The sequence below is a fragment of the Myodes glareolus genome, chromosome 3 (genome assembly GCF_982192425.1).
Source record: "Myodes glareolus chromosome 3, mMyoGla1.1, whole genome shotgun sequence".
Taxonomy (NCBI): domain Eukaryota; kingdom Metazoa; phylum Chordata; class Mammalia; order Rodentia; family Cricetidae; genus Myodes; species Myodes glareolus.
Window position 1 is genome coordinate 92422426 of NC_142028.1, and position 21594 is coordinate 92444019.

Consider the following 21594-nt stretch of genomic DNA (forward strand, 5'->3'; position numbering starts at 1 on the left):
GAACAAGGACTCTGACAGGAGCAGGGTTACAGGCATTTGTGTTACGTTCTGGCAAAGACTCTAGCTGCATCGCACTTGTGTCCTAAGAACCAGGGAAAGAATAAATTCAAAAGTCAAAACTAATTTTGGCAGAGGAAATATAAAACCCAGAAGGCTCACATCTTACACGGGTAACACGGAGAAGGAGTAACAAGACAGAACAAAGCCGTAAGAGGATGCTGTGGGGCTGGGGAGACAGATAGGCAGTAAAGGGCTGGCACAAAGACCTCAGTTTGGATCTCCAGCTCCCACATAAAAAGTCAGTGCAGAGACATGTATCTATAATCCTAGAGTTGGGAGGAGGAAACAGGGTCGCCAGGGCTTCCCCGGCAGTCTCAACAACTGCTGAGCTCCAGGTTCAGTGACAGACCCTCTGCTAAAAATTAAGGCAGAAAGTGACTGAAGAAGGCACCTGATACCTGGCCTCTGTCCAAACGCATGTGTGCAGACACAAACATACACACATGTGTACATGAACACAAAATAAGTGTCATTTTGAGGGTGAAAATGGGGCTTATAGCTGCAGATAAGGTAGGTTCTGAGAGAGCAGCCATGATTGCTAAGAGAACCTCCAGGAGAGAGCCCCAAAGGCGTGGCACCGCCCATCAGGGGCTCCACCATTTGAAAAAAACAAATCCATTTGAAAGGAAAGAACCTAAATTGAGAACGCCACTAAAAGGGATTCCCTTCTCGAAAGCAAGCATCAAGGCATGCAGAGGCTACTACAGCTTTAGTACAAGTGGGCCAGGCTGCGTCTCAAACTGGCAGAAGAACTTGGCAGAATCACCCATGTGGTGCTGACTTTTCAGGCAAGAAAGATGCAAGAATGAGGACACTACGGAGACTTGTGCCAGGTCCCAGAAAGCCACAGAGAGCAGGTAATGTATGTCTGGGTCAGAGTCCCCGACCGAAGGCCCAGGGAGGCCATTACAGGAAACTGTGATGATGAAGCCTCAGTTGCAATAGAAATCCCAGGATGCTGGGAGCCAGGACCACTTCCATCAAGAAAAGCTATTGGTGTGGGGCGGAGCCAGCTGCAGAGAGAAGCTATGCGTGCTGCAGGAGGCGGAGCTAGAGGAGTGGAACAAAGCACGTCTGGACCCAGATAATACCACCATAGGCGCTGACGCCAGGCATGGTGCCGCAGGATTTGGCATCTGCCCTGCTGGGCTTAGATCTGATGGTCCCTTGTATGCCTACATGCCTCCCTTCTGGAATATAAAGCCATATTGTGTCATTGTGCATTAGAACGATGTAACTTGTTTGTAGGCTCTGTTTTGTTTACAAGTTAAAAGACTGCCTTGAATCTCAAAACAGACTTTGGAATTCTGAACGGTGTTGGGACTGTCAAAGACTGCAGGTACATCTAGAGACAGACTAAAACACATTTTGCATTAATGAGATGAAAATGAGACTTTAGGATTCAGGGGTGGAATATTATGATTTAAATGGATTTGTTTGGGTGTCAAGTTGACAAGAAGGGAAATTGTGATGGCTAATTTTTAATGTCAACTTGACTACATGTAGAATTACCGTGTGTGTGTGTGTGTGTGTGTGTGTGTGTGTGTGTGTGTGTGTGTTCCCAGAAACATTTCATTGGTGGGGAAGAGGTACCCTAAATGTTGGTAACACTGTTTTGAGAGGCAGCCTCGGACTTAACCAAAGGGAGAATGTACAGGACACACCAAGCACACACTGGTCTCACTCTGCCCCCTTACACAGATCACACCAAGCACACACTGGTCTCACTCTGTCCCGACACAGATCACACCAAGCACACACTGGTCTCACTCTGCTCCCTGACACAGATCACACCAAGCACACACTGGTCTCACTCTGCTCCATGACGCAGGTGCAGTGTGACTGCTGCCATGTCACTTTCTGGAGTGTACTCGAGGTCTTGAGCCTGACACACCCCTCCTCATCCACAGTCCTCGTGTGAGCCATTGTTCGAACCAACTAAAACACAAGTTCAGTCTAAGGCTTCTCCCTCCCTGGGGCTTCATCATCCCCAACAATCCTGATTGGATTGGATTGTTTGGATTTTGTTTGCCAAGAAAATGATAAAAGTCTAGTCCAGGGGCTTCACTGAGAAGAAAGGCACACACCTTGGTGAATGAACTTGACACCATCTATTTTACCAATTCTGTTTACTTCCTGGTTTACATATCAAACTACCTGAAATTAAATTCAAAGAGCTTTAGAATTTTTATAACCTGGGCAAATTCATATGCACATAGCCACGAGAATATCAAAACAGTCTACCAGATTAGAAAAAAAGTGAGTTTCATGACACACATTTACTTCAGTTTCCCCGTCTCTCCACTTTCTTCAAGGAAGTCTCATTACATTACTGCTTACACTCCGTTCACATCCCATGACCACTCCAGCCACAGTAAAGTGTTTGTTCTCTAGCAGGCTTACAACGTCCTTAAATCACAATACTTACTGTACTTCATGTTGTTCCAAGCAGACATAAACTTAGATTTTAGCTTGTCAACTTCATCTGTTCCTGAAGCCTCCATATTCAAATTCTAAAGAAAAAGCCATCACTCGATTCCATTCTGATATAAAACTCAATGCCCTAAAAGAAAAAAATAAGGCAAATAAATAATCAACACATATCATACGGTACTATATTGCTAAAGTTACTTAAATTATTAAATGTAATTTAAGCTGAAAATAAGCAAAACAAGCTGAGGCTGTAGGCTCAGTCGGTAGAGTGTTTGCCTCGCAGGCACAAAGCCCTGGGTACAATTCCAGGCACCACATAAACTAGGCACTGTGGCCCATGTCTGTAATCCTAGCATTCTGGAGGAGGAAGTAAGAGGATCAGAAGTTCAACTTCATCTTTAGCTGCACAGTGAGCTCAAATCTGAGGCTAGTCTGAACTACAGTAGCCTTGTTTTTAAAAAAAAAAAAAAAAGAAAAATTTTTTTCATTTACAGAGCTTATCTAGATATGATCGTCTATAATTAACTACATAAAGCATACAACATAAACTATACAAAACAAAATTATCACATAACTAAATAATAATCCTCAATAGCTCACAACTGAATATAACAAAGTACCTGGAAAGCATAGCTCAGCTTTAGTGCTTGCAAGAACACTTAGACACACTCATTAGAAACCTTGCAAAAATGTTGGCTGTCTTCAGAATGGCCATCGACATTCTATTTATAGTATATATTGTATTTATAGTAAATAAAAGCTACTAATTACACATCATAGCTCTAGGGTAGAAAGTAACATTTTAAAAGCGAATGTGTCAACAAAACAAGAACTCCCAGAGAGTGACTCTGCAGTGAAGCTAAAGGGTTAAAGGACAGGGGTGCACAGGTCCTGAAGACCACCATTCCGTGAGGTTCGGTTAGTTTAATTCTAACAGTGACTGGAGGAGAGACTGAGAAAGGCTCCCACAACTTCTCAGAAAGGAAAAGAAAACCATTCACATCATGTATCCTTATGGTGGAAGTCAGCAACATAACATGCCAATAATACTTTACTTGGAAAGCTCTAAGAAATAAACTACCTTAGCAATTTATTTTTATTATTTAAATTATTGATAACTAGCCAGACAGTGGTGGCACATGCCTTTAATTCCAGCACTCAGGAGGCAGAGGCAGAAGGATCTCTGTAAGTCTAAGGCCAATCTGGTCTACAAAGCGAGTTCCAGGACAACCAGAGCTATTTTACACATAGAAACCCTGTCTCGGGGAAAAAAAAAAATTGTTGATACCCATATGACTTCTTAAAACTCATAATCCTCTTGTTTCAGCTTCGTCTGGGATTACAGGCACAAGCTGAAACCTTTAGCTAAGTCTCTTAAAACACAAAATTAGGGCCAGTGAGGAGGCTCTGCAAGTAAAAAGTGTTTGCTACCAAGCCTGACAACCTGACTTGGATTCCCAGAATCCCCATGATTGGTGAATAAAAATAACTTATGAAAGTTTCCCTGTGGCTTCACATACACACACACACACACACACACACACACACACACACACACACACACACCCTGCACCTTGCTGACTTTGAAACCTGGTAAAATGAATCAGTCATCTTTGAAACTGAAAGACATGAGCTTGGCAGTAAAATTACAAAATCTTCAGCTTCAAACAAACAAAGGCAAGGTGTGAAAAACCTCTGGAGACACATCCACACATTCCACGATTGGGGCCTAGGCTGGAGCCACACGTGGCACATAGTGTGCAAGAGTCTGTCGTCAAGTGATGTGACAAGCCACGGTTTCCTGCACTCCGGGAGAACAGGGCCTGGTGGTACACTACTACTTTGTAAAACTGTGATAACAAAACTAATACGAGCTGGGCATGTGATAGCGTGTGTGATGGCACACAGGAGGCAGACGCAGGCAGATCTCTGTGAGTTCAAAGCCAGCTTGATCAACATAGTGAAGTCTAGGACAACTAGGGCTTACATAGACCCTGTCTCAAAAATAAATAAATAAATAAAAGTGAAAATAGTAAGAATGGATTGGGGAGAATCTGGGTATCAAATAAAACCAAGAACAATCAAATCTAAACACTATGAATATAAAAGTTGTGTTGTTTTGCTCAGAAGTGTATTAAAAGTCATCCTGCTGACAATTTCCCACGTTTTCCTTGGAAGAACCAGAGAAGAAACAGAATAGCAGAAGCTGACCCATAATTAACATTTTGTACTTAAGGGCCTTCATTGACTTCTCACTAATTGTTCTTAAGTCTGCACTAGCACTTTTTAAATGTTGATTCCCCCCATTCCACACACACACAAAGAAGAAGAAAAAGGTTAGGCACTGGGGGCACACGCTTTTAATCCCAGTACTCGAGGAGGGGGGCAGGCAGATCTCTGTGAGTTCGAGGCCAGCCTGGTTTACAGAATTCCAGGACAGGCTCCAAAGCTACAAAAAGAAACCCTGTCTCAAAATTCCCCTCAAAAAAAATTGCATTTCATATCATTAAAAATAACTTTGTCTTCCCAAATAAAATAGAATATGGTCAGAAATAAGAAAATATTATAGTTGAACACAGATCATTTTTAAAGTAAAAATATTTAAATGTGCTTCCTTCTTAATATGCTCCTGTTACTACTAACTGAACAAATAATTTGTTTTCATACATGAAAAAGTCCCAGTTTCTAAATCTAACCCCTCTGTGTCACTCGGCCTCAAAGGTCCACCACTGCCATTCCAGCAGGCCTGGTCCCTAATCTGTACCTACCTATCCATCCCAGCAGGTCTGGTCCTGGATCTGCAGAGTGTACCTACCTATCCATCCCAGCAGGCCTGGTTCCTGATCTGTACCTACCTATCCATCCCAGCAGGCCTGGTCCTGATCTGCAGAGTGTACCTACCTACCCATCCCAGCAGGCCTGGTCCCTGATCTGCAGAGCGTACCTATCCATCCCTCCCAGCAGGCCTGGTCCCTGATCTGTAGAGTGTACCTATCCATGGGTCGGCCCCATGGATATGCACATATGTACATATGTAATAGTTTCATGAGACCAAAATCAAGGTAATAAATGTGTCTGCCACCTCCAAAAACATTCTCCTAATCCCCTCTTATGAAGTACAAAACTTGACAGCTATTCTTTTTTTTCTTTCTCAGCATTTTATTTGATTATTTTTCTTAAAATAGTCCAGTCAGGAGTTACAGAGCTGGCTCAGCAGTTAAGAGCACTGTCTGCTCTTATTGAGCAATTCCCAGAACCCACACAGTGTAGCTCACAACTGTCTGTAACTCCAGTTCCAGGGGATCTAACACCATCTCCTGGTCTCCATATGGTACCTTCCATACACACAGGCAAGACACTCATACAAAAATACATATTTATGTACACTCATATACATAAATAAAAATAAGTAAATCTTAAACAAAAGCCAAAAGTTTAATAGCCCTGTCTCTAAGAAGGCCTCTCTCTCTCTCTCTCTCTCTCTCTCTCTCTCTCTCTCTCTCTCTCTGTCTCTCTGTGTCTCTTGTCTCTCTCTGTCTCTCTCTCTCTCATTTAGGCAGTTTCTATCCTGGTTTACCTGGAGTCACAGCAGCGGTTCCCTTCTAGAGATTCCGTCACCAGGCACTCACACAGATGGAGACAATGAAATTCAGCTTTTGTGGCCACTGTTTCTCCAGAAGTGCCTTCATTGCTTTACAGCGAAGACACTACAGAGTTTCTAGACAGTCAGTCAGATTCAGCTACTTAGTCATGTAGATACCACCTCCTTAATTAAACTCCCATGACAGCTTTGACTAAAGAAAATTACACAGAGATCTCTTTTGTTAATTCACTTAGTTTCACCTTAAATATAAGGGTGGACGAGGCCAGTGAGGTAGCTAAGTACAAGTGCTCGCTGGGCAAACCTGCAGGCCTGAGTTTGATCCCCAGGTTCCATGGCCAACTTCCCAAAGCTTTCTTCTGACCTCTACAAACAAGTCACACACACACACACACACACACACACACACACACACGCACGCACTCTCAAAACATACCCCCCTCTCTCTTTCTCTCTCTCTCTCTCTCACACAGACATAGACACACAGGCACACAAACACACACACACACCTGGTCTCTCGATACATATATCTCATACACACACACACACACCTGGTCTCTCAATACATACATCTCATACAGACGAGCGCACACACACAGAATAACAACATATAAATATACCATGTTTATATGTTATATAATATGTATTATATAATTTCATTTTTATATTTATATGTATTATATAATATTATATAGTGAGTATTTGTCTCACTACAAAATTCTGAACTCCCCTCACTATTTCCATTTCTCTTTCTGGAAACATCCATAGGTCTTATTTGCTTCAATACAGTCACAATACAGAACCCAGACTAGCCAGAAACTTGCCACCCTCCTTCTTCTACCTCCTGAGTACCGGGAGGACAGACCTGTGCTACCTTGCCCAGCCAGGGTTTTAAAAGTTAATTAATTACAGCAAATTTGTGTAAGCTTCAAGGCAAGTTACATGCAGCTATAGCTTCTGCGTCTCGGGATGTTGAGACAGAAAGGGCCACCTGGACTAGTAGACAGAGGCTAGCCAACTGTCTCTCTTTGGGCAGCCAACCAGCTCCCAAATAAAAATTCCAAATGCAAATGGTACCCCGCATTGGGTGCCAAATGCAGCAGGCTATCTCAGACCCCGAGACCCCAGATCATGACACAGAGACTTATTATTAGCTATGAATGTTCGGCCTTATCTTCTGTTGTTCCCACTTGCTCTTATAACTTACATTAACCTGTTTCTCTTCATCTACGCTTTGCCTCATTCTTTATGCCCTACTTTCCTGCTTCCTCTGTGTCTGGCTGACTGGCCCCAGGCAGCTCCTTCTCTTTCTCCCTCATTCTCTCTAGAGCCTAGATTCCTGCTCTAACTCTCTGAGATCCCAGATTTTACCCTCGCCTTTGAATCTTGAGCTTTATTAGAAAGATAAAAGATTAGTTAAAGCTGCCTTTGGTGCAGCAACAGAGCCATTGTCTGGGGACAAAATCCCCAGGCTACAATCCGAGCAGCTGGGCTGATGTGGTGTAAAGTGGAGCCACTGTGACGAAGGTCAGGCAGCAGTAGGAAAGGTTGTGACCATATGACTGTGGACAGGCATTTCCAGACGGGAGGGTTTCTACTGAGGATGCAATGCAAAGCAGTCATCCCACTTGATTTTACAGTTCTCACTTGCTCAGCCTTCCTACTGGTATCAGACAGACGGCTACTTTACCAGACTTGTCCCCAGCTTACTCCAGTCACAGGTGGCTAGGCAGCTGATGTGGGCAAAGAACTGGGGTTAGCCATGATCACACCACTTCCGGACCCATACTGTCTCACCCAGCCTGCCTTAAGGATGGACAGAACTCAAGATCAATATTAGACCAACAACTATTTTAAAAAGAGCCTGACATGGTTTCTCAGGAAATTGGGAATTGATCTACTTCAGAACCCAGCTTGGGCATATCCACAAAGGATGCTCAATCATACCACAAGGACACTTGCTCAACTGAGTTCATACCAGCTTTATTCATAATAACCATGGCATGGAATATTTGTTTAACTATATAAAGATGTGTTGCTGTTTTACCTTGCCTGCCTAAGGTACCTGATTGGTCTAATAAAAAGCTAAACTGCCAATAGCTAGGCAGTAGAGGGACAGGAAGGGCTGACAGGCAGAGAGAATAAATAGGAGGAGGAATCTAGGTTCTAGTGAAAATGAGGGAGAAAGAGAGGGAGACACCTGGGGACCAGTCAGCCAGGCAGCCACCAGACAGACAGATGTGGAATAAGCAGGGCAGTAGGACGGACAGAAGGAAAGAAAGGTAGAACACAGATGAAGAAAAACAGGTTAAAATAATTTCTAGGAGTTAATGGGACAAACCTAAGCTAAGGTTGAGCAATCATAACCAGTAAGAAGTCTCCATGCCATGATTTGGACCTGGTCATCTGAGAAAATCTGCTGCACTGGACTACTCAGCAAACCTTGATTGAAACAAGAGGAAAATCATTTCACTAGCCTAGAAGATCTAGATAATGGCCATTTTCCAGTGCATTTCAATCCCCCTAGTACCTAAACCACCTGGCCTGACTGGCCCTGTGATCAGACTGATTTTTGTTTTATGCAAATTCGGCATGGAAAAACATCAACATAACAAACCTCACAACTATCAGATGTCTTCTTAGAAGGTAGCCATGGTTTCTTTCTTTCTTTTTTGTTTTTTGTTTGTTTGGTTTTTAGAGTTCAAAATGGTATGGTTATCAGTAAATCCTTTTTCAAATAGATATCTTTAATACCTGCTACAACTATCTGTCCTCTCCACATATCTGCTCACTATTTACATTCTGACAAATCCTTTTGCTGTTTTTTAGGGGTGTTTGTTTGTTTGTTTGTTTGTTTGGAAACAGAGTCTCTCTATGTAGCCAGGCTATCCTCAAACTCTTAGAGATCTACCTGTCCCTGCGTCCCAGGACTGGGATGAAAGACATGCCGCCACCCTCGGTGACAATTCCATTTTCAATCAGAGGATAATCACATGAAAAAGGAGAGCACTCCAGCTGTTCTTCAATGAATACAGATTAAGGGGGCGAGCGAGACGGAGTTCACTCTTAAACGGTACTGTTAATGATGGGCAAAGCAGAGTGATGACTAAGCAGAGTTCTTCGGGAAGATGGTCTTTTTCAGAGTAATCTTTCTGTCCGTAACTACGAATTAAGATAGTTATAAATTACAAACTAATAAGTAAAAGGGTTATTCAAGCCAAGGTCCTTGAAGACCAGGTGAAGGTATTCAGGCTCTCTCATCCAACAATAGATGGAATATTTTATCCACTGAGGATTTAAAGCCTGAAAGCTGCAGACAGAACCATAGGGAACAACAATACAAACTAGATCTTGGTCACGGTGTACAAATGCATATGCCTGAATTCCTTCCTCAACTGGTGTTCTGTAGCAAAATGAAATATAAAAGTTGCTTCAGAATTCTTAAATTGTACTTGTTAATATTGTGAGGGAGGAGAAGGAGACAAGGAGAACAGAGAGGGAGAGGTGAGGGGATGTACTCGTGCTACAGAGCAAGTGTGGAGGGGGATGTCCCAGGACGACTCTGGGGAGTCAGTTCTCTGTGGGCTCTGGGATCACACTCAGATCTCAGTTTGAATTTTATGTGCTTTTCACTATGTCATTAAATAAAATGAATAGTAAAATCTACTCTAAGTTTTTCATTCATTATCGCCCTTTGTATGCTTGCATTGAAAGCTGTTTTTATTATTTTAATTATTTTGCAGGGGATGGGGGAGTGTGCACACACATATGTGCAGTGTGAGAGTCTGTGGAGGCAGAGGCATCAGATCCTCCTGCAGCTGGAGTCTCAGGCAATTGTGAGCTCTCCAGTGTAGGTGGTGGGACTGAACGTGAGTCCTCTGAGAGATCAATACATACTTTTAACTCTTGAGCCATTTCTTTAGTCCCTACATGCCTATATTTTGATTAAAAATCAGTCCCTTATCAGCTATCACCTATGCTTTCTAATATCTCTCCATGTCAGGTCTATAGTCACGTGCCGTACTCACTTCTGCTCCCTCCTTCGCCTGCCACTCATTTATTTTCATGCACTAAACTTATGCTCTTGAAAATGCAAATCCTCCTTAAATGCCATCCAGGAATCCAGCACACTTGGGTGCCAACAGTCACACTGCTCTCTCCTCTTAGAGCTCATGGTCAAGCTGATGGCACTAAGACAAAGAAAGAAAAACAATTCCAACACAAACAGTGACACAAGTCAGGGAGGACATGTATTCTCTGAACAAGGCTAGAAAACAATGGAGGTCCAAGAGCAAAAAGAATGGTGTAATAGTTTTGCCCCAAAATGCATCTAAACATTTTGAAGGCTCCTCAGGGTCGCATTCTCCACTTAAAAACAGTATGTTGATACACGGTTATTTCATAATGATGACCTAAATAGAATGGAACACTCAAACATTATCTTAAAACCAAAAGCTAGAGAGGAGTCTAAGTCCCGAGCAGACACACATTTCCCTCATACCTGCCTTGTGACCCAAGTGCACAGCTGTGTTGCATGGTACATTACATCTCACAGGCTGTGTAAACCATCACCATAACCACCCTTCATGGGCCTCAAGGGTTAAATGAACCTCACGGCTTATTTGACGATTGTTGTAAGAATTACTATTGAGGAGGCTGAAGAGATAGCTCGGTGGTTAAGAGTACTTGATGCTCTTGCAGAGGACCCAAGTTTAGCTCCCAGCACCCACGCTGGGAAGCTCACAACCACCTGTCACTCAAGTTCCAGAGGATCCAACGCCCTCTCCTGGCTTCTATAGGCACATGCATGTGGTGCACATACAAACAAGCAGACACACATATACACATAAAATAAAACTAAAAACTTTTAAAGGAGTTAATATCTGGACTATCTAGATAGCACCTGTATTGTCTTGATTTTATCTACATTTACTACATTTTGATAAACAAATGTTACATCTCAGTAGCTTCTGATCAATTCAAGTCAACCACAAATATTTAGAGATTTCATACTTTTAAGTGAAATGTGCCAAGCTGTTAAATATTGAATCTATACATAAAAATTAACATTGTAAGAACTGAAGCTTACTTGAATCTCCAGACTAAAAAGGAATTACAGAACATCTACTAACTAGGCGGCATTAAAATCATGAATAGATCTTGATCACTGGACCTGTATGTCCTGTATGATACACTCCAAACCATCAGTGACTTCTCTTAATCAACAATGCTTGGTAGAGAGGAGTCATAGAAGAAAATGTGGAAGTAAAAAGGGTTTTAAATAGATTCCATTCAAATTGCAAAAACCCCAATCTGTGTTCTGGTTCACACATACCCATCACAAACCATTACCCTAATCAAGAACCCAGCCTTAACCCACAGGAATGAGACCTCCTCTGCAACACTCTTGCCAACCACACTTCCTTAGCCTCTAGGGGGACACTTTCAGAACAGGGGTGTCAGTACTGTGCTAAGCCCAAAGTACAGTTAGAACTGTAAAAGCCTAATAATGTTTTTAACTGTTCATTCCCCAGGAACTGTTCTGGAGAATCTATGTTAACTTCGGGGTATGTGCTCATGTTTAACAACTACATTTCCTTGAAAAGATGGTACATGAAGGGCTAGGGAGATGGTTCCATCCATAAAGCCTGGCAAGGAAGAGAACTTCCGTTCAATCTCCAGAAGCCCTGTGATACGGAACCGAAATTCTTCCCTATGGTTTCCAATAACCAGCCGCACTTGGGTGCTTAGAAACTAATCGTTCAATTTTAAATCCCATCTGGTGTGCGTGTGTGTGTGTGTGTGTGTGTGTGTGTGTGTGTGTACGTGCTTTTGGTTGTTTTTGCTTGGTTTGGGCTTTTTTGCTGTTGGTGGTGGTGGTGCTGCTGGTTTCTTGAGACAGGGTCTCTCTGTGTAATCCTGGCTGTCCTGGAACCCGATATGCAGACCAGACTGGCCTCCAATTCACAAAATTTGCACCTGCCTCTGCCCTTCAATGCTAGAATTCATAGTGTAGGCCTCCACACCTGGCCCCCAGAAGATACTTTAAAACATCTCTCTAATCCCCTCCAATCTTCTCTTTTCCATATAAACCAGCACCAATCCTATTAATGGACTGGAGGACTATAAAGGAGTAATAATGAAGACCTAACCGCGGTACTGGTAAGGGATTGGAAAGGAGATACCTGCAGAAAGTACAAACAGTGGGATTGGCAAGAATGTGTCACGCAGGTGTACACACACAAGACAGAGTCCTAAATAATTCAGAAGTTTGAAATGCGGCATCTAGGAGGACAATGGTCACATCAACAGAAACAAGGAAACTAAATGGAGAAGCTAAATTAAAACAAAATCTAGTGAGGAACTGGAGACAGGGCTCAATGGTTAAGAGCACTGGCTGCTCTTGCAGAGGACCCAGGGGATTCCAGGACCCACATGGCAGCTCACAACCATCTGTAACACTAATCCCGAGCATCCAACACCATATTTCGACCTCCATAGGCCAGGCATGCAAGTGGTACACAGAAACACATGCAGGCAAAACACCTATCCCAAAAAGGGAGGGAGGGAGGGAGGGAGAGAGGGAGGGAGGAAGGGAGGGAGGGAAGGAGGGAGGGAGGGAGAAGATTTTGAAGTGAAATTAGACAGTGAGTTTGAAGTTTGTAACAAGAGTGGTTAAACTCTTTGCCAAGTCAACTTTCATTAGTCACTTTTGCCAAGAAAAATTTTACCGGTGTTGAAGGTAGTAACTACGTACCATTTAAACACAAAATATCATGCTCATTCTCCAAGGCACTAAGAGCGCTAAAGCAAGCCATGAAACTCAGTCCCTGCCTTCTTCTACCTTATATGATAACGGCACACCACCGAACAGTCATGTATCACAACACAGATACAAAGTGTGACAGGCGAAAATTAGTTCCCCTTCCCGGTGAGAGCGTTACACACAAACGGTATCACAAGGCCAACACAGTTACAACTGTGCTGTTCAGACACAAAGACCAAGGACGTACAAATGCATCTTTCTATTCTGAACATAATGCACGAAAACACTACAGACAACACTCAAAACCTCGCTAGTGTTCTCAACAATTGTATCTATTGTTGAAAGAGCAATGCCTAAGTCAGGTCATCACCCCAAAGAAGAGCCCTGTTTACAATATTCACAAACGCAATCACTCTGACTTACAAACAGAAATTGTCTGGCTTTTTAGGGTTTGGGTTTTTGTGGTTTTTTTTTTTAGTCATTCTTAAGTTTAAATAATATTACAGCAATTGGAAAATATACCCACAACTTTTAACCCTTACAAGGTTAAAAAGGAAAATAAACCTGTAAACTACACATTCTTCAGTAGACATTAAGCCCCTGAGCTCTCTGCAGCTACACTATGATAAGGTTTACATTATCATGTCTACTATATGAGTTTTATGGATGACTGATTTTATAACCTATTAAAAAGTAGCTTACTAAATTGATAACCACATGGGAAAAAAGTATTTCAAATAACTTTGAATACAGTACCTTTAGTGAAATATACTCTAAGGCCATAAAATGGCCAAGTAATTTTTATCTGGTAGATTTGTTGTTGGGTACAATTATGAACTAGTAATCTTAAAAGCTTGTGTGTGTTATAGGATAGAATGGGTAAAAAGATATGTTGATATGGTTGAGAACCTCAGTTCTCCCTATGCTTAAAAAAATTAGAGAAAGAGAATTGGAGAAGTGCTGAAGTTCTGTTCAGTGCTGAGCTTGAACAGAAGGTACTCTATGACATGGTTTCTTTTCTTAAAAGCACACATGGGTGGCTGGGTAGGACCTGCTTAAAATGTTTAGAAACAAAAAATACCCAGTAGCGTATTCAGTGCCTCATCTCACAGTAAAGAAAGCAGGCTTTGCGGTGAAATGGCTGATTCAGACCTCCAGCAGACACTGCGCCAGATGAGCACAGAACATCTCACAGCGCGGATGTGTAGGAAAACGCTCAACAACTGACAGAAACTAGGCATGGGAAAGAGGAACCAGCTGAGCGACCACCACTGACCAAATCTGAGATAATTTATCATCAGAAGAACACAAAACAAAAGGAGGATGGGGCTAGAGAGACGGCTCGTTGTTTAAGAGCACTGATTGCTCTTCCGGAGGACCAGGCTGGATTCCCACCACCCACATGGTGGCTCACAACCATCTGTGACTCCAGTGTCAGGACCTGACACTCTCTTCTGGCCTCGGAGGACACTGCATGCACATGGCACAAAGACGGACATGCAAGCAAAACACTTATACACATGAAATTAAAAATAAGTTAATCTAAAAGGAGAATGGTGGTAGCGTATTATAACACACAGCAAAAAAAAAAAAAAAAAAAAAAAACCACTAATTCTTAGGTACATAGTACTGAGGGGAAGAAAGGAAGAACACAGACTGTAGCATCCCCTGACTACAATCCCAGAATTCAGCAGACTGCTGTGCCTGAAGACTACACGCTAACGGACAGTGAGGGAAAGACAGGCTGTCACCAGGATGGGGGATGTCTCCTTCAAGAGGATGCCAGAAAGTGAAAAGGGCTGACAGACAGAAACACCGCTGTAGACAGACAGCAGCGCAAAGACTGACTTGGGCAAGAACTGTGAATGGCTACCAAACCATACAAAACAGCCGGGAAATAGAACAGCCACACGATTTCAAAGTAACACCTCACGGAGTAATTATTTAATGCAAACAGGAACGTTAAAGTACTATAGTATACTAATGGTGGCGTGGTTATGGGAAAATGAGCTAATGATTAAAACCTGCATGAGGAAGTACTCGGGAGCGATGTGTCACAATGGCTTCATCTTACTTTCAACTAGCTCAGTAAGAAAAGGGTGTCTATGTATGTTTAAATACAACAGAAGCTCAAATGAGGGCTAGTGCAGAGGGCTAGCATCTAAGTCTGGGCTGGAAGGAAAAGGTAGAAACTGCCCTGAGAGCAGCTGACCTCAGAACAGCTCAACTACGTCCTCCTCTACCCATAAGGGCTAACAGGAACGCAACGTTCTAAAGTTCACTAAGATTAAAGAAAGAAGTGATAATTCTAACAACTGATAAGTACTCACTGCCAACTAACCCTGTGTGTGTTCTGATACACCTGGAGTCTCCCAGACTTGCCTGAGAACTCTGTGCTAACTCATCCCGGGACCACAACGACCACAACAAGCTAAGTTAGATGATGTTTTCTCCAAAGCCAAACACAAGCAATACAACTAAAGCACTGTTACCAAAGTCAGATGACCTCAGAGTCCGCTTCCTAATTACAGTCACGGGAACTCCGCACCAGGGAGGGACGCTGGGGAGCCTGCGCACACGCACTATCTCTTCTGATCCTCATGACAGGGATACAGTAAGCTCTCCCATTTCCAGTGTCTACGCTGCTTTGCACAACTCTGTGTGTCTGCATTCCAGAAAGTAACAAGACACCCTGAATTCAGATGTCCTGACTCCAGAGTCCGGCTACTTTGTCATAGACTCTAATTATTACCACTGTGAAATACGGAATCTAAACTGACTGTACTGACTCAGTACCCACCAGAAATTACACAAGTGAGGGATGCCCAAGGAAAGTAGAAAGTCTGCATTCCTCTACGTACGTTTGTATTAATATAGGAGCCAAGTAAGCAAAATGAGAATTTAGCCAGATGCCCTATTTACTGCCAAATCTCAAGCCAAAAAAAAAAAAACAAATTAATAAGGTATCACTCAGTGTCTTAATTAGGGTTTTATTTCTATAAAGAAACACCATGACCATGCAACTTTTGTAAAGTTTCATTGGGGTCGGCTTACATTCAGAGGTTTAGTCCATTAACATCACGGTGGGAAGCATGACGGCAGACAGGCAGACGCGGTGCTGGAGAGAGAGGTAGCTGTGAGTTCTACATTTGGATCCACAGGCAGAGAGGGAAACACTGGTCCTGGCTTGAGCATTTGAAATCTCCAAGCCCACCCCCAATGACACACCTCCTCCAACAAGGCCACGGCTACTCTAAAGGTCACCCGTCTGACTCCTTTCAAATAACGCCGCTTTCTGTGAGCCTATGGGACAGGTCGTTTCCGTTCACACCGCCACACTCAGCTACACTGTTGTGAACAGTTTCGTAGGTCACATGTAGACTCAGAAGAGATGCCTACACATTTTCAGATGCTCTCACTTACAGTCCCACCCCTCTGCATTCAAGGATTAAAAAACCACCAAAAGAATCTGAGTAATAGTCCATTATTCAAATATAAGAACTCAAGAGGCAGAGGCAGGTGGATCTCCATGGGTTTGAGGCCATTTTGGTCTATGCAGTGAGTTCTAGGCCTGACTACCTAATGGCATACTGTTTTAAATTCAAACACACACATTAAAGTAATGACACAGTTTATATTTTAATATTTTAATATAAATTAATTATATATATTAATAACATAATTAATAATGAAAATTAATCTTTACTATCACCGCCACAATAAAAATACTAATAAAAAGGTTTAGCCCTGGAAACCTGATCTTGAAATGTTCTCTATCTCAAAGAAGGCCCCACAACCCATCCAGCTATAAGACCTTGGTCTCTAACTACCTGGGGTAGTCACGTCTTCTCCCTCGCCTCTCACGGCCGTCCACGTCTGCCTTTACCACCACCTCCTCCAGACAGTCTCATCCCACATGTTGGGTTCTACCACTCTCCTGGCTTCACTCTTCCCCTCTATATTTCTTCCTCGGGGGGGGGGGGGGGGAAGAGCATCAGGTCCTTTTGTAATAGCATTTGGCAAAGCTGACTTCAAACTTGACTACCTGGTATAGCTCTGCCCTCTCTAGTCCACAGAAAAGTCTGCTGTGACAAGACTGTTTTATTCACTGTGCTGGCTAGTTTTATAACAACTTGACACAAGCTAGAGTTATCTGAAAGGAGGGAATCTCAATTGAGAAAAGTCCCTCCATAAGATCCAGCTGTAAGTCATTTCTTAATTAGAGATCAATGGAGGAGGGCCCAGCCCTTTGTGGGTTGTGCCTGGGCTGTCGTCCTAGGTTTTAAAAGAGAGCAGGCTGAACAAGCCATGATGAGCGAGCCAGGAAACAGCACCCCTCTGCATCTATATCAGTCCCTGCCTTTAGGTTCCTGCCCTGTTTGAGTCCCTGTCCTGACTTCCTTTAATGATGAACTACAGTATAGATGTGTCAGCTAAGCAAACCCTTTCCTCCAAAACTCCTTTTGGTCACGGTATTTCATCACCGCAACAGAAACCCTGACGAGGGCACTCGCTCCTTTATCTGTGTGACCTACAGGAATCCCTAGTTAGCAAAATAAAAGTTACAGGTGAGGTAAAGATTACAAATGGATTAAAAACAGTCCTAAAAATAAAAATTAAGTAGTTATAAGACTCAATTGGCAACATGAGGAGTACCCAATGACATAAATTCTGGTAACAGAATTTTGCAACTTAACTCTGAAACTGAAATACATCATATAGTTGGCAATCTTGGACAGTAACTCAGAAGATAGTAGTGAACTTTGAAAGTTTTTTAATCCCATGATTTGATTAAAAAAAAAAAAAGACAGGTGAATCTCCAGGTCATCTATCTGCTCTGCTTCCGTCAAAGCTGACAGCTAGCCATCCTGCTCTCTAAGCTACGAGCCCTCGGCACAGATCAACAGCAAATACCAAGGGTTCCTTCACTAACTGCTCTCAAATCCCTTCCATTCCGAAGGCAATCACTCAGGATCTACGAAACTCAGTCGCTTCAGTCCAAAGTGGCCATCAGTTCAGTCAAAAGTTTTTCTTCAAATGCAGGCATTGTATACCTGCTAAGTGTGCTACACTGGCCACACAGAACCGTCCACGAGTGTCTTTCTAATCTCGAGCCTCCACAGTCCAGCTTCAGGAATCTGTGGCTCACTTTGTGCTTCCACCTGGAATTGCTTTCCTCACACCATATAAGGTACAGAGGAAATCACACCAGGTGGTGATAGGTGATAGGCAGGCAATAAATGCACATAGAATAGGTACATGGAAGTAGAAATAGATGATAAATATAGATGCACAGATATAAAATAAATATGGACAGATATAAAACGGCTGCTCTGCACATATTTACTGAGTTAACGCTCTATGCATTCCAAGATAAGGAACAAATCTTTGCCCCTTTAGTGCATCAGGAAGCATCAAAAAGAAGGCTGGACTTCAACTCTCTGAGCGTTAGTGTCTTCATTTGCAAAATATCAATAATAATTGCTCACTGAGTTCATATAATGTGGAGACGATGTTTTGAAATTATATAGTACAGAGATGAGTCCTGGAAGCAGGGAGTTCTAATCAACAAATGTCATGATTCCTTTAAACAGGAAGAATCCAATAAATGCCTAGTAAATGACTAAAATCTCAGGAAAAGGTCAACTTGAAACTCAAAGCACTCAGAAAAATACATATATAAAAAAATAGTTATGTAACTTCTTACCTTTTTTTCCAATAAAGAATACCATGAATAATTAATTCTGAAAATAAAAATGTCAGTTTTTGTTTGTTTGAAGAGGTCATATTTTTGTTGAGTGATTTTTTGTTTGTTTGTTTTGTTATGTTTTTTGAGACAGTCTCACTGTATGGCCCAAGCTGACCTAGAACAAACTTAAGCACCCTAGCCTGGCCTCAAACTCATAGAGCTCCTCCTACATCAACCTCCTGAGCACTGGAATTATAGGCATGCACCAATTCTAAAATATTATACATTTATAGTCTTAACCATAGCCAAAAACATTTCAGATTAATTAGGAATATTCCCAACCTGGAAAGGTATGTTTTAATTTTACTGATAGTTACAGATTGTATCCCTTAAAGAATCACACTGGACATACGCCTCTAAACCCAGCACTCTGAATCCTGAGATGGGAAGACAGAAGGAGGAGCCAGCCCAGGCAGCATGGTGAGACTGTTTTTCAAAAACCAGAAATGCTGTAACACAATAATTATAAGGGGAGCCGCAAAAGTCACTTAAATTGCAGGGTTCCCAGAAAACAAGAGACAAAATATCTAGGTAATATTAGCAAACAGCAATACAAAAATGTTGACCAAAGCTATCAGACTACACAGAACTAGAGAGTTGGCTCAGTGGTTAAGAGCACTGGCTATTCTTATAGAGGACTTCAGTTGGATTCCCAGCACCCACATGGTGGCTCACAACCATCTGTAACTCCAGTTCCAAGGGTTCTGACGCCCTCTTCTGACTTCAGAGGGCACCAGGCACACACATGGTGAACAGGTACATGTAGAAAGACACACAAAGAAATAAAAAATATTCTTTTTAAATATGTATGCATCCATTTTATAGAAACAGCATCAATTAAGTGGCCTCTTACCTCTTTTTACTAAATTATACAGTCCCTCACATTGCCCAATTTTTAGCTTCAGTTCTCAAATTCTTACGGCAGGTGAACCAGTCAATTAGCTACTGACATTGGACTAATTAGGACTCTTTCCTGTTTGGGCTTTATAATTTGAAACTCAGAAAATACAGAGACTATACATTTCAAAAGTCTTTCCAAACCCTCTGGGTACTTTCAAAGACTCATAATCTATAAATTACAAGCAGCTGGCAGGAAAGACCACTCCTTTCTGTCAGGTGACACAAAATCATTCCAAAACCACATGGGAATGCCGGCTCGGAAACGGTAAACAAACCGAAGAAAATCCCCACCTAAGTAATTCAAATATTAAAAAGCCATAAGGCGATGTATTCTTAACTCCAAGGAAGCACTGAACTCCATGTGGGAAAGTAATCAGGAAAAAAAAAAAAAGTAAGACAAAGAAACCCTGAGAAACATAAACTCAAGCAAAGTCATGCTGAGCGGCATCGGTCATCACATAGATTAGTATACTGAGTTACCAACTTCAAAAAGCCTCATGTGAGAGTGAGAAACGCCAAACTAGTGAAATGAGCATTAGTAGTACAGCCAGAGAGTGGTACAGATCGGAGTTACAAACACTCCCAAAGGGGTAATGGGGCTATAGATGGGCAGATTGAGATCTAACATTTCACACTCGCACTTTTTTTCTTTTAAATGGAAAGAAATTGGGGAAGTAAGAACAGTGGCATAAAGAAGGGTCAATGGGATGAGGTAGCTAGGGAATAAAACAGCTCCTGGTCTGGCCAAGGAGGATAGAACAGCTGGCCAGTGGAAGGCTTACAGTTCAAAGAGCGAGGGGGAACTGGGAGATGACCCGCACGAGAAAGAAGAATCGAAAGAAGCTCCGACACCCTCCAGGAACCCAAACAGTTGGTCAGGGTCTGCATCACCGGCAGGGCCCCGGAGAACCGGCCATTCGGAGACTACAAACACCAAGCTCCAACCTTCTCCACTCCGCCAGACTCAAGCCGACCCCTCGGCGACACAGGACTGGATAACAGTACAGCTGCACAGGAGTTCCCACACCAGGGCACGCTCCGGCTCCAGCAGCCACGACGAGCAGCGAGTATGCACGGCGGGACCTACCGGACAGGGCCCTGTGCGGCCACCGTAGCACTGGACGCCGATGCCTCCGCAGGCCGCGATCCTGCGGGCAGCCTTGTCCCAGGCCCTTAGTGTTCGGGCTGCAAACTCAGAGCTCAGAGTCGTGCTGTGAGCGGCAGCCCGGTGTTAGAATCTACAGCTGTCCTCCGCAGCTGTAACTGCTGTATTTAAGCTACCAGCTGCCGCGCACCGCGAGCGTCTGCGGCCTCGGGACTACAAGATCCAGCATGCATAGAGCTTTGGGTCCTTATGACCAAACCTTCTTGGATAAAAATACTCAGATCTCTACACCAAGGCAAATTGTGGTTAGAGGTGCAGATTACATCCTGGTGGAGCATCTAGGGACGTGTGCATTGTTTTCACGTTCGGATTCTTGTCAAGGATTGAAATACAGGACCTGCCTCTTAAAAAATGTGGAGAGAAATAACCAAATAATGACAAAATGTAATTCTACTAATGTATCGTTTTCAGTAACGCAGACTGTTGGAGCAATGCATAAGAAATAAGAGTACAAACGGGGGGGGGGGGGGGGGGGGGGACAGCAGTCTTTGCCAGCCGATAGCTGTACCGCGAGAGAATGAAAGGAAAACATACAGAATATGTTCTGTTTTTAACTGTGTTTCACGATTGTAAGTCGGTGGTGTTTGGTTTTAAGACAGACTCTCGCTATTCGGCCAGGCTCGCCCAGAACTTGTGATCTTTTCTCGACCCCCTAGTGCTGGAATAAGAGACCTGTACTATGACACTGGGAAAATTATTTTAAATGTTATTCTCATGAAAACAGCTACCTGGAGTTATTAGATTGATTTATTCACCATTCACATGGGACAGTCAAATAATCAGTGGAGGGGTGTGGCAAGACAACAAATGGAAGATTTCCTAGCATAGATAACTAAGCATCTGCTCCCTTATCTACTTGGATAATTTATTTCCTATTTTGAGATGCGGAACACTTTCTGATGACTTAGAGGAGGTAGCAT

General features: G+C 42.8%; 1 protein-coding gene across 6 annotated transcripts in view; it reads right to left on the reverse strand.

Moving 5' to 3' along the window:
• Atg4c (autophagy related 4C cysteine peptidase) overlaps nt 1-20819 on the reverse strand; it is a 67492-nt gene extending 46673 nt beyond the window's left edge. For 4 of the 6 annotated variants that reach the window (XM_048453145.3, XM_048453143.3, XM_087904816.1 and 1 more), the window contains exons 1-2: nt 20455-20590; nt 2489-2623 (exon numbers count right to left, since the gene is read on the reverse strand). In XM_048453145.3, the coding sequence (XP_048309102.3) occupies nt 2489-2564 (76 nt within the window). In that variant the 5' untranslated portion in view covers nt 2565-2623; nt 20455-20590. The other 2 variants (XM_087904813.1, XM_087904815.1) reach the window with 2 other exon arrangements.
• Between the last annotated feature and the right edge of the window lie 775 nt (nt 20820-21594).